The 12,804-nt window shown below is 39.8% G+C and overlaps 1 protein-coding gene across 4 annotated transcripts in view; it reads left to right on the top strand.

The window, feature by feature from the left end:
- Positions 1-12,804, top strand: part of sugct (succinyl-CoA:glutarate-CoA transferase) — a 752,804-nt gene that overhangs the window by 345,108 nt on the left and 394,892 nt on the right. For 3 of the 4 annotated variants that reach the window (XM_051928849.1, XM_028803974.2, XM_028803973.2), the window contains 2 exons: positions 5,740-5,811; positions 7,590-7,687. In XM_051928849.1, coding sequence (XP_051784809.1) covers positions 5,740-5,811; positions 7,590-7,687 — 170 coding nt within the window. The remainder of the gene's footprint in view (positions 1-5,739; positions 5,812-7,589; positions 7,688-12,804) is intronic. The other variant, XM_051928850.1, reaches the window with a different exon arrangement.

Raw genomic sequence — 12,804 nt, 5'->3', positions numbered from 1 at the left:
ATTACAAAATCCTTTGTCCATTCCCGCTCTTCAGAGAAACTGCTAAGAGAGAATGTAAGAATCACAAAGTACAATACATCTTTGTTGAGAGTTTTTTATAGAGTTTTGGAAGAGTTAGAATGTCAGCATCATAAGTTCTCAACCATATGACAGGTAAGAAGATTTATAGATAATTCACAATGCAGTAGTTAGCCAGACTAGTTAACCGAGGGTTAAGATGATCTGATAACAGCACTCTGAACCTGTGTAAATCTACTGATGCACTGCAAGGAAGAACATTAAAATGGTACCCAAATGATATATGATAATAGCATAGTATCTAAGGATTTGATCTATGGATGTGGGGTCAATATCTAGCAGTCTTGCATACAATTATATCTTAACTGCAGTAGAGTTGTAGGATTCATACGAAAAGCTTTCATCAATTTCAGTTCTATTACTAGTCATAGGTTATTATAGTATAATTTTACAAAAATTGATACTTTTTGATTGGTTCTGATGATTCTATGAAAATGAGTTTAACTTTGTTTGCACTCAGTAAGAGTAATTCTGCAAAAATCAAGGCATTTTGCTCATTAATGACAGGCAATCAAGTGTTCAAACATTGTTTTTCAAATTATTTCTAATATGTTCTCAACATAGGAATGGAACTTAAGGTCACACTGATACATCAGATATCTTGTGGAAGAATGTAGATTTAAAAAAAATGATCAAGTATTTAACTTTAAGCAGACACTATAGGACTGAGGGTACATGAACAGGGTGTGCGCCAAAAGAAAATAAAATCTGGAAGTACCACATTCTTATCAGTCTAGTATAGTTCTTTAGGACACTAATGCTCTTGTTTTTCTATACTAAAAACTGTCTATCATTTAGTACAGTTTTATTGGCAACTTCTGGTGTAGTATCCAAAAAAAGTAAAATAAATGACAGCATAGGTGGGGCCACCTGCTGGGCATTTCTGCCTCATGCACTTCCAAGAGTGCCACCTTGCTGACTTCAACGTCATCAGCCAGGAGCCACCCTTCACTGATGTTCTTCTCCTTTAATCCCAGAACATCTTGAGTTGGTGGAGCCATGGTAGGGATGTCTCCCTACAACCCCTGGCAGGCAGCTGTTATTTTCCCCATGCTTTATCCTTTCTTCTGAGCCAGAGTCAGAAGCTCCCTTTTTCTGCCTCTTCCACCATATCTTTGAGGGCCTTCCTTAGCTAGATCTTTGAGGGCCTTCCTCAAATTTGAGCCTGTAATCCCAAGAGACTCCATGAACCTCTGGGAGGATATTCCAGTGAAGACTCTGCAACCTAACTCTACTGGGAAAAAAGAAGAAGGTCCTCCACCCTGCTTGCAAGCACACACTTAACAGTTCTGCATAGTTTTCCCTCTTTCTTTCAAAGGCAGCCTCCATCTGATCTTCCTGTGGAACAGTCAATTCAGCATGATGATCATCCTAGTAGTGGTGGACAAGAGCATAATGTTTGGCCATAAAGAAGTTGAGGTGAACACTTGTGGGAACCTCAGCTAATGGTCAAGGTCAGTCCTCATGGTCCACTCTTTTCCAGGTGACAGGAGAGACCACATCCTTGTGCTGCTGTTCTGCACCTTGCCCCCTTTCCTGACAAAGGATCAGCAGCTGTGAAGTTACCGGGCTGGCCCTGTTTGCTTCTGACCAGTATGCCTCCAGGATTTCAGCAAACTTACAGAGAACCTGGTCATGATGCCACCTTTCACCATAGTAATGTGCCAAACAGCTAAAGAGGATATGTTTCAAACTCAGGTTCTGCGAGTTGCAGATCTCATCTGAGCCATACCAGAGATAAAGATTCCTAGGACTCGGAGAGGTGTCATAAGTGGCCCTGATTGAGAAGTTCAACCATTTTTGGAAGCATCTTCCACATGTCCGTCCACCTGACTGTCCTGTTGATCACAGCCTCCAAGGTTGTCCATCTCCCTTGTTGTTGCTGACTTAAAGCTTTTATTTTGTACCTCCCCTCCTTCATCTTCACAACCTCAGATATCACCAGGCCTTTCCTCTTCTTCTTTCAATGTTTAGAACACAATTTACATGCTGTTACCCATCCAAGTCCAGCCCTACCTGGCTGTAGCACTCCAACTATCTCCTGATGTTTCAGTCAGTTAATGGCCTGGTATACTGCTTGCCTTGCATTCCACTTGCGTCCTGTGTGAACGTTTACTTTTTTACTTTGGATGGACGGGTGATCATCTCAGCTCAAAAACAAGCCTTGCCTTCTCCTGTTTTGTAGCCCAAGCTGATGGATTTCAGCTGAAGCTTCAAGGTATTTCTCCCAAAAAGTGCAATTTTGCAAAGACTTCAAGGAAGGCCCAGCCGTTTCTGAATGTTATTGTTGGGTTTTGAGTCCATCTTGCTGACTGTTGAAGATTTGATGTCGAACAGCTTCAGGGGCCACCTCAGGTATGGGTATAAGGTAAATTGATAACACCTGGCTTTGAATGTCCCTGGTAGGAGGCACTGGTAGATAGATAGATAGATAGATAGATAGATAGATAGATAGATAGATAGATAGATAGATAGATAGATACTTTATTAATCCCAAGGGGAAATTCACATACTCCAGCAGCAGCATACTGATAAAAAACAATATTAAATTAAAAAGTGATAAAAATGCAGGTATAACAGACAATAACTTTGTATAATGTTAACGTTTACCCCCCCGGGTGGAACTGAAGAGTCGCATAGTGTGGGGGAGGAACGATCTCCTCAGTCTGTCAGTGGAGCAGGACATTGACAGCAGTTTGTCACTGAAGCTGCTTATCTGTCTGGAGATGACACTGTTTAGTGGATGCGGTGGATTCTCCATGATTGACAGGAGCCTGCTCTGTGCCCATCGCTCTGCCGCAGATGTCAAACTGTCCAGCTCCATGCCTACAATAGAGCCTGCCTTCCTCAACCAGTTTGTCCAGGTGTGAGGCGTCCTTCTTCTTTATGCTGCCTCCCCAGCACACCACTGCGTAGAAGAGGGCACTTGCTACAACCGTCTGATAGAGCCTCTGCAGCGTCTTATTGCAGATGTTGAAGAACGCCAGCCTTCTAAGGAAGTATAGTTGGCTCTGTCCTCTCTTGCACAGAGCATCAGTATTGGCACTTTTTACTCACTTTTTTACTTGATTTTACTCAAGCTGTCTGAGAACTGAGATGTAACAGAGGCAGCCATATGCTTTATCAGACACATCAGCCGTTTTGAATTAACATCTTAATGAGTGTCTCAGTTTTAACACAGCTGTCAGTCACTCTTGTAGTGGTGGGTATTCTTTGGAACCTTTGCAAGAAATTTCAGTTGACATGATCATTATGTCCTTTTCACACATTTATGTTGCCAGCTCAGTCTAACATATTCCCAAACCTGTGAAGTAGCCTGCTATGATAAAGGAATCATTTCATCATTTGATTTTGTATTGCCATCAATTTCATTAAGATGAGCAGAAAACAATGCTGTAAGAAACTAGTTTAAAAAGGGGTAATTTGAGTTGGAAAGGAAAGACAGATGAAATACTGTGTAAAAGGATAGGAAATGAATACGGTGCAAAATTAATGGAAACATGTAAAGGTGAGTTTAATAGTTGTTCATCAATTTCACTTCCTTAAAAGCAACAATAGGAGAACACGTTTTTACATTGTGAAGCTATAAGACAAAAATAAAGAGTTGGGGAAGCCCCCCCCCCAATAATGTCCAGCTGACAAGAATAAAAAGAAAATAAATTAGACAATCAAGTACCATACAATGGTTCTTTTCATGTGATGATGGCGGGAAGGAAATCTGATTTTAGGAGGAAATGGAAATTACATCATTGGAGGGAGGCGGGTGTGATGTTATCAGAGCAGGACCAGAAGTGACATCATTGGAAGGGTGTCGGAAGTGATGTCATCTTTGGGGAGCTGGAAGTGATGTTAATGGGAAGGGACTGAAGTGTAAAACAGTAGTTATTCTTCTGTTGGTCTGTTGGAAGAAGAAGAAAGTTATTAGTACTCTGTTCCAACCTCCCATCTCTTGACATTTCACTTATAATTGGACCCTTTGGCTGTCCCGTAAGCGCACACGTGTGACAACATATAGTGGCTTAATGATGTGGAATGACCTGTCTGTTTTATAAAAAATTCCCCGACTGTGCCAGGTTTGGAATACAGCCTAAATACTTAGTACTTCAGTTTAGCATACCCTGATTAGTGTTGATTTGTTGTTCAAATTACATTTCTTTCTGTTAGTCATCTGAATGAAAAATGTAAGTATTACAATAATTATAAAACATTACTAACCTTCCCCTATTCTGTTTATCCTTTTGGTATCCTGCTGTGGCGCATTATGCCACTGCTGTATTTTAAAGCTGCTTTCCTACCCATGGGGAAGACTCTAAATATACTATCAAACTTGGAATCCAGTAATGAAAGGATTTTGTCTTTTTATTATTAGATTTCCCAGGACAAATTTATATTAATACTGTAGGATGCCCAGGAGGAGTGGGCAGCCAATTGGTCTTGTTCCTCAGATCTGTGACTTTGTCTATGATTTTGTATTATAGTAGACTGTAAACCACCCAGAAATGGAATAAACTGATATTGTTAGGATCCATATATGTTCATCGGTTTGAAATTGCTTTACTTTACAGTGTGTTTAAAGTAATCTGTATATCTACTGTCATAGGAGGCTGGGAGTGGTACCCAGCTGGGATGCCCAGGAGGACCGGATGAGGGCTTATGCCTCCCCCAGACCACATAGGGGCAAACACCCTGGTGGCTTTGGGGACCACAGGAACAGAGCTTTGAAGCTCAACCCTATAGGGGCCCTTGGTCACCGCCAGGGGGCGCCCCAATGCCTATGGAGCCCTGGCCCTCAGCACTTCCGCCACACCCAGAAGTGCTGGGGGGAAGAAGACCAGGGACACCCGGAGTGCTTCTGGGTGCGCAGCTGGTACTTCCACGACACTTCGGAGTGCCGGCGGAGGCTAATCGGGAGGCACCTGGAGAACATCCGGGAGTGTATAAAAGGGGCCGCCTCCGTCCATTCGAGGGCTGGAGTCAGGGGGAAGAGGACATAGCTCAGAGGAGAGGAGTGGAGGCGGTCAGAAGAGAGAGAGAGGCATTTGGAGAAGCCAGGACTTTGGGGTGATTGGTGCTGCGGCACTGGGTTTTTGTGTGTTTCACCTGTGTAAATATAGTGTAAATAAACGTGTTGTGGTGCTGAAATCATGTCTACCTCTCTGTGTCCGGGCTGTTCCCCACACTACATGTGTGAATTTTGCCATTTGTGAAGTCTATAATTTGTACTTTACCTTTAAACTTGCCACACTGAGCCTGCACTCAGTGAAGAACTCTACAAAATTAAACTGAAGCTGAAGTTATCTACTTCAGCTCCAAACTCAAATGAAACAAATGTTTGTCAATAAAATCTCATTGTTGAATGTGAAATTTAACTAATATTGTAAAATCTAGTAGAAAGTATTTCAGCATAAAAATGCTTTATCATATTATTTCTGAACTACTTAATAATGTAAACGATTACCATGTGATACCATTGTTCTAATAAGTACCCCTGATATTTGAAGCTAATAAATAATTTTAGCAAATTAGAAAGCAATCCTGATGGTAGTTTCCTTACCTATGGAATAGAGTAAAAGCACTGAACATACAGTATGTGTCAAATAATAAATGATTACTTGAGTGTTGTAATTAATATAAGTAAAATTAATTGTGACCTTTTTACAGGGTTTTAAAACACAGGATGGATACTTAGTGGTTGCTGCTGGAAATGATAAACAGTTTGCCAAAGTATGCAGGGTACGTTGGTTTTCAGATTTTTTTTTCTCCAGCCAAACTGGAAATTTTTTTTTGTTTTTCTATTTGTTTTTTCTGTCCTCCTGGCTATTTGGCCTTACCTTTTTCTTTGTTACATACTGTATAATATTATTGCCTAATCATGTTTGTTTATGTTTCATATTAACTTTTATTTCATTTTCTAAAACACTTGGAGGTACGCTACATTGTTTGTACAAAAATGTGCTATATAAATAAATGTTGTTCAAAATTGGACAAAATTGAATCATTGTTCAGGTACATGCAGTATAGTAATTTGTAAAACACTGCTTTATAAAGTTCATACAGCTTGGAGTAGCATTCATGATTACAGTTTTGGTTTGTGTGAGGATTTTAACAGTACTATTTTAAGCCAAATGAGACTATTTGATCTGTTTTGCAGTAAGGCTGCTTTCATTTACTCAGGGTAAAAGTTATGTAGGCATATGGAGGTATAGATGTGTGCTTCCAAGATATAGAGGTGAAAGTAAACTGTAGAGATGGCAACCAGACATCTTACAAGAAGCAGTTCAGTTTATGGTAGCTCCGATTCAGCAGTTAAATGTTTGCATATATCAAGTCATTAATATTCATTATATGCTGTGACAGTTTATGGTCTCCGTGACCCCTTGAACCCTCAGACTAGACGTCAGACACCAGATAAAAGTCCAAATAATAGTTTATTATTAATAATAATAATAATAATAAATGTGCACAAAGCACCCTCCACTCCACAATACTCAAATAATAATATTTCCAATAAACAATAACCAATACACAATCCTCCACTCCCAGACGCGTTGCCACCCTTCCACCCAGCTCAGCTCAACATCTGGGATTTCCCATCGTCCTTTTATATCCCTGACCCGGAAGTGTTTCTGTCCAATCAGTCCACAGTTCCTTTTCCCTTCCGGGTCAGGGTAAACAGTCCTTTTCTTCACCCCGGGAGCACGTCGTTCCTTCCTGTCACGTGACCGTGACGTACTCCCGGTTATAGGGCACATAAGAGTCTACGAGCCCCCTTACAGCGACTCCCGGTGGCCCCCAAGGTATCCAGCAGGGCTGTGTATAAAAACTACATAGTCCATGAGGCCCTGCTGGAACTCGGGGCACGTCCACGCTGCTGGGAGAGCTCCTCCTGGCGGCCTGGGGGTGAGGGCCGGAGTAAAAAGCCGACAATCCTTCACAATGCTCATTATACGCTAACATCCACAGATGATCTTTAAGAATGTTTTACATTCATAACACTCATGATCTTGGGGATTTACGTTTGCTACAGCCACTGCTCTCTCTGTTGTGTCTCATTCTCAGAGCTTGGAAATTTTTCTCATTATATGATCATTACTACATATTTTGCTTGTTTTATTCAGTCTGTACAATCATTTCACTATTTATACAAGTAGAAACAAATCATACATTATCAGTACACAGGGAAGCAGAACAGTAAAAGTGTGAAGTTTTATTGTAAACTAAATTATTAATTTTTTTTTTCTTAAAACTGATTAACTGGCTTTTAATATTGTTAGTTGCATGATCTTGTTAAATATGGATTTCAGCCTTTGTAGCAACAAAAGTTAAAATATAAAGATTTATCGAACTTTGATGGACACTCCATATTAAATTGTAGTATGATTCGTATAAATATCCCTTTAAAAAGTAAGGCACCAGAGTGAAATTTGTTCCAAATATTTTTGTTAAATTCATATTTTGGGTAATTATTCTAATGACATGTTTTATATTTCCTTTTTTCAATTTCAATTCAGATCTTAAATATGAAACAACTTGTAGAAGACCCAAAGTTTAAAACAAACACAATGCGGGTTCAAAATAGAAAAGAACTCTTAGCAATTTTATCTGCAAGGTAAGTGCTTTGATTTAAATTAATGACAATGTATAGTAAATATAGGCAGAATCTCTAACTTGCTAGAACAAAAAGGTGTTATGAGTTGGAGAACACCTTTGAAGAATAATTTTTTTTGGAGTAGTTCTCCTTATCATTTTCTTTTTTAATCTTTCACATTTCAGAAGATCAAATGATGTTACTCTTTAAGGCCCACTATTCTAAAGATAGTTGCCTTTCAGTCACACTTAAGTTTTTTAAAAGTATGTTAAAATTTCATCCACCTGTAAAACTGTTCCAGAGGTTCATACTGTAAATAATGTCTCTTCTATTTTGTTTTGTATTATCTAAGTTGTCTAATAAACACATACTTTGCAAAAAAAAACTACTCAAACATAATTTATTCCAATAAAAATATTTAAAGCATGTAAAATATTTCTATGAGTTTTTCTATATAATGTTGAATTTTTGTATTGACAATAAAAATGTTTCTATGTTTGTGTTTCTATGTACCCACTGAATGTAAAATTATTTTTTACTGTCATTTGTCTTATTTCCAGTCACTTTCTCTATACATTTAAACACCAGTATGTCAAAATCTTAAGAAGATACACCCTTTATCCATTAATTAGCATTTCTGGTTATTTGGCACAAAGTTGTAATACTATCAGATACAGTGGTGTACGGCTTGTGATGATGCGGGTCCTGCCCCACGCTCCCTCTTCTCTTTTGGGAACCCTTGAACACAACACCGTCAGTAATGTAGCCAGATGAGCTGGTCTGATGGGGACAAATCAAACTGAGCTAGGGGATGGTGCAAAAGGTGCAAGTGCTTTTATTAAAACAAAAACAAATCCAAACAAAACAGCGTCCAAAAATGTATACAATAAATAATCCATAAAAACAGAGTGAATAATAGTGGAGGTTAAAATAATCCAAATAAATAAATCCATTAAAAAATGTTAAAAACAATGGCTAGAAGCAGTTCCCTTTAAAAGCCCGGTGCCTTCTTTTAGCTGACGGCTCCCCTGCTTCTCCCATACGGGCCCTGCAACAGGGGAGTCGCTTTACCTGCACGTGCAGCTGCCTTCTACACTGGTCTGGTAGCCTTCCGACCCCTGGCTCCATACAGCTCCCACCAGACCGAGTCTTGAGTTCCCCAACGACCAGGGCACTTACACTAGGGCTTCAACCTCCCATACCTCCGACTCCTGCTGCCTTCCGCGGCAAGCTGTCCTTACTCCCGGTCACTCCTGCTCCTCTTAAGTGCTCAGCAGGAGCGACCGTTTCTTTCTGCTCCAAGTGTCAGCCAAACACTCCTTCTGGGCTCTCCTATCATCTGCCTGCATCCACCAGTGACCCTGCTCTCGATCGCTCGCACTGGCTCTCAACTTCCTGCCTTCTCTTCTTCTTAACCTCCATCCGTGTTTTCTTTCTTTTTCTCTCCCTCTGCACAAAGGTAATCAGGGAGGTCTGGCTAGGTTTGGTGTCAAATATGGCCCGGATGGAGTTTATGGTGGTTATTGACTCTGTTTTTTTCAGCGTGTTGAAGTTACTCCCAAAATTGAAATCCATTGTTTGCTCATAGTGGGGGCTGGTTTAGCTTGGAGAAAGGCTTGGGTTTTCACATTGCCTCTAGGCCTTCAGAAGATTCATTAAATTTAACCTTTCGGATGAACTGTTTGAACAAACTAAGCCTTGCCATTCTTTTACCTCGTACAGCCCTTTCCAGTGAATGAGGAGCTTAGAGTGTGAGGTTGGGATGAGGAGCACCACACAGTCACCAGCTTGAAGTTCCCATAGTGTCATGTACTGTGTTTAACAGAATCTGGCCATATTACATTTTTCATGTAACTGAGTTACATATTCCAGTATGTTCATGAATGGGAAGGATTTGACTCTCAGCCTTCTTTAATGAGATCGAGAATTCCCCAGGGTTGTCACCCATATAGGAGCTTCAAGGAAGAAAACTCTCTGAGGCTTGTAGCACCTCACAAAATGTGAATAACACCAAGGGGGGGCAATTGTTCCCAGTCTCCCCTATCCTCCCTAACCACCTTTTTTGAGCATTTGTTTCAGTGTCCATTACACTCAATTGACTAAGCCATCAGTTTGAGGGTGATACACTGACATTTTCACATGCTTGATTCTCAGCAATTCAGAAGGTTCCCAGAACATACCCAGATTGAAGGATGTACCCTGGTTCATGAGGACTACTTTGGATGTGGCAACGTGATAGAAGATCACTAGTAGTTCCCATGTGATTGTTTTACTGTCTTGCTTGTCTCATGAGTAGCATTTCTGGGTCCTAGGTGGTGTAGTCCACATCCACCAGAATGTACTTATGTCCAAGTGGTCCCACTATGTTGTCCCCAGTTCTCTCTCTCTGGTCTGAAGGACGCTCTTGTCCACGTAGTTTTGAGCGACGTGTTGATCATAATGTGCCGATTCCTCTGGTAAAATCACCAAAAAATGTGTCCATATACACTTTGAAGTTTGGATTATTTAACACTCGATCTATCTCTAACAAAGCTGTGGTGATTGGTGATTTTATTATAGACACTAAGATGGATTGCTTATGCCTTACGGAGACTTGGCAGCAACTACTAGTGACTATTTTCATCTAAATCAAGCGCTCCCTCTGGTCATTGTCTGCATCTCTAAATCCCTTTCTTTGGAGAGGGGCGGCAGTCTTGCAGTAATTCGCTACAAAGACCTAAAATTATCACCAATACCTCTCCCAGAGTATCCTTCCTTTGAATTGTTAGCTGGCAAACTCTGTGAACTTTCACTTCATATAATTGCTGTCTTATATAGACCTCCTAAACTATCAAGTGTTTTTATTCCAGCACTTTTTACTGTTTTAAATACGTTGTGTGCAATGTCTCCTAATGTCATCCTTATGGGTGATTTTAACATACATTTTGACACCTCAACTGATGCACTCACAAATGATTTTAATGAAATCCTTCACTGTTTTAATTTAATTCAATATGTAAACTTTTCAACTCATAATGAAGGTCATATTTTAGACTTAGTTTGCTGCTCTGGCATCATACCTCACAAATTTATTCATACTAAATTACCCATCTCGGATCACAAAATGATTATATTTGATGTTAGCTTACCTTTCTGTAAAATAAAGATTCAGCGTGTGATTTCATTTCATAATGTCAAGCATGTAAACCCAGAGAGCCTTATTAATTTATTGTCATTACAGCCTGTTTCTCTTTCTGCTACCATCAGAATTAGTAGACCATTACAATGCTGCTCTGTCTTCTGCCTTCAATAGACTAGCTCCCTTAAAAACATGGACTGTTTCATTTATTCACACTGCTCCCTGGTTTACACCTGAATTCCATGAACTGAAGGCCATGGGCTGACAGTTGGAGTGTCTAGCTAAGAAGAAGGGACTTGTTGTACATAAGGAAATGTATTCAAATCATATGTTAAAATACAAAAATGCTCTCTCTGTTGCCAAAACTGTATACTACTCTAACATTATCAATACAGGAAGGAAAAATGCTAGAGCTCTTTTTTCCTCAATGTATAGGCTAATTACACCTCCAGAAAATGTCGCTCACCATAACTTCTCTGTTAAATACTGCTGTACTTCTTTGGATTTCTTCAACTCAAAAACTGAAAAAATCCACAGCAACTTGTTTCCTCCATTTCTGCAGAAAATTACATACTTTCCACTATCACATATATTCCCTTACCAACCACCCTATTCTCAGAGTTCAGTTTACCAGCAGAAAATGATATCTCAGCTTATAACAACATCTAATCATTCTACATGCCAATTGGATCCAATACCTACAAGCTTTGTTAAGTTCTGTCTGTCACATATTTCCCCCATGATAACTACTATAGTTAACTCTTCCCTTACTATAGGCACGGTTCCCCTTTTACTAAAAATGGCTTCAATTACTACAATTTTGAAAAAAAACCTGGCTTAGACCCTAATATCCTTTTTGAACAGTTTCAATCTGGTTTTTAGCACAGAAAATGCCCTGGTCAAAATCACAAATGATCTTCTCTGGGCAGCTGACATGGGACTTTTATCAGTTCCTGTACTTCTTGACCTCAACTTTGCATTTGGCACCATATCTCATCAGATACCTTTGAAACGACTAGCTAGTTTTGGAGTCTGTGGTCTTGTCCTCCAATGGCTTTCTGTCTACCTCACTGAGAGGAGGCAATTTGTTCAAGTAAAGGACTTTAAATTTGAGAATGGAGTCGTTACTCAGGGTGTTCTGCAGGGTTCTGTTTTGGGGCCACTTCTTTTTCTCATTTACATCTTCCCAATAGGTAATATCTTCCAACACCATGGTGTTAAATTTCATTGTTATGCTGATGACACACAGCTTTATCTATCCACTAAATACACTTCTGTTTTCCCTCCAAATATTCTTATGGTATGTCTCAAAGACATAAAGTCATGGATGACTCACAATTTTCTCCAGTTAAACAGCAATAAAATTGAGATGCTCCTCACTGGTTCTAAATTTACACTCACTAGAGTTACCCTTAACACAAACATTAACACAAACATTTCTTCCCAGGTTAAGAGCCTGGGCGTCATTCTGGACAGTACCCTCTCTTTTTCTTCCCATATAAGTAATGTTTCTCGGACTGCCTTTTTCCATCTCTGAAACATTTCTGGACTTTGTCCTGTTCTTACGCAACACAGTACTGAAGTATTAGTTAATGCCCTAGTCACTTCATGTATAGATTACTGTAATGCTATTCTATCTGGCATCCCACAAAAACGTATCCATCACTTACAACTTATTCAAAATTCTGCTGCTAGGATAATAACCTGTTCTAAATCCACTGAACATACAGTATTACACAGATTCTCTCCCAATTTCATTGGCTCCCTGTTTGCTACCAAATGCAATACAAAATACTGCTCTTAACATTTAAAGCTCTCCACAGCCTTGCTCTTTCCTGTCTTACTGATCTGCTACAGACTTACACTCCCTCAGATTCTCATCTGCAGCTCTACTTTCTGTACCACACATCAAACTGTTCTATGGGAGTTCAAGCATTCTCTCATAGTGCTCCTCAACTCTGGAATTCTCTTCCCTGTCATATCCATCAACTAGACTCAATAACATATTTAAAAACTGCCC

The sequence above is a fragment of the Erpetoichthys calabaricus genome, chromosome 6 (assembly GCF_900747795.2).
Source record: "Erpetoichthys calabaricus chromosome 6, fErpCal1.3, whole genome shotgun sequence".
NCBI classification, from domain to species: domain Eukaryota; kingdom Metazoa; phylum Chordata; class Cladistia; order Polypteriformes; family Polypteridae; genus Erpetoichthys; species Erpetoichthys calabaricus.
This window is presented reverse-complemented; position numbering and strand designations above follow the sequence as displayed.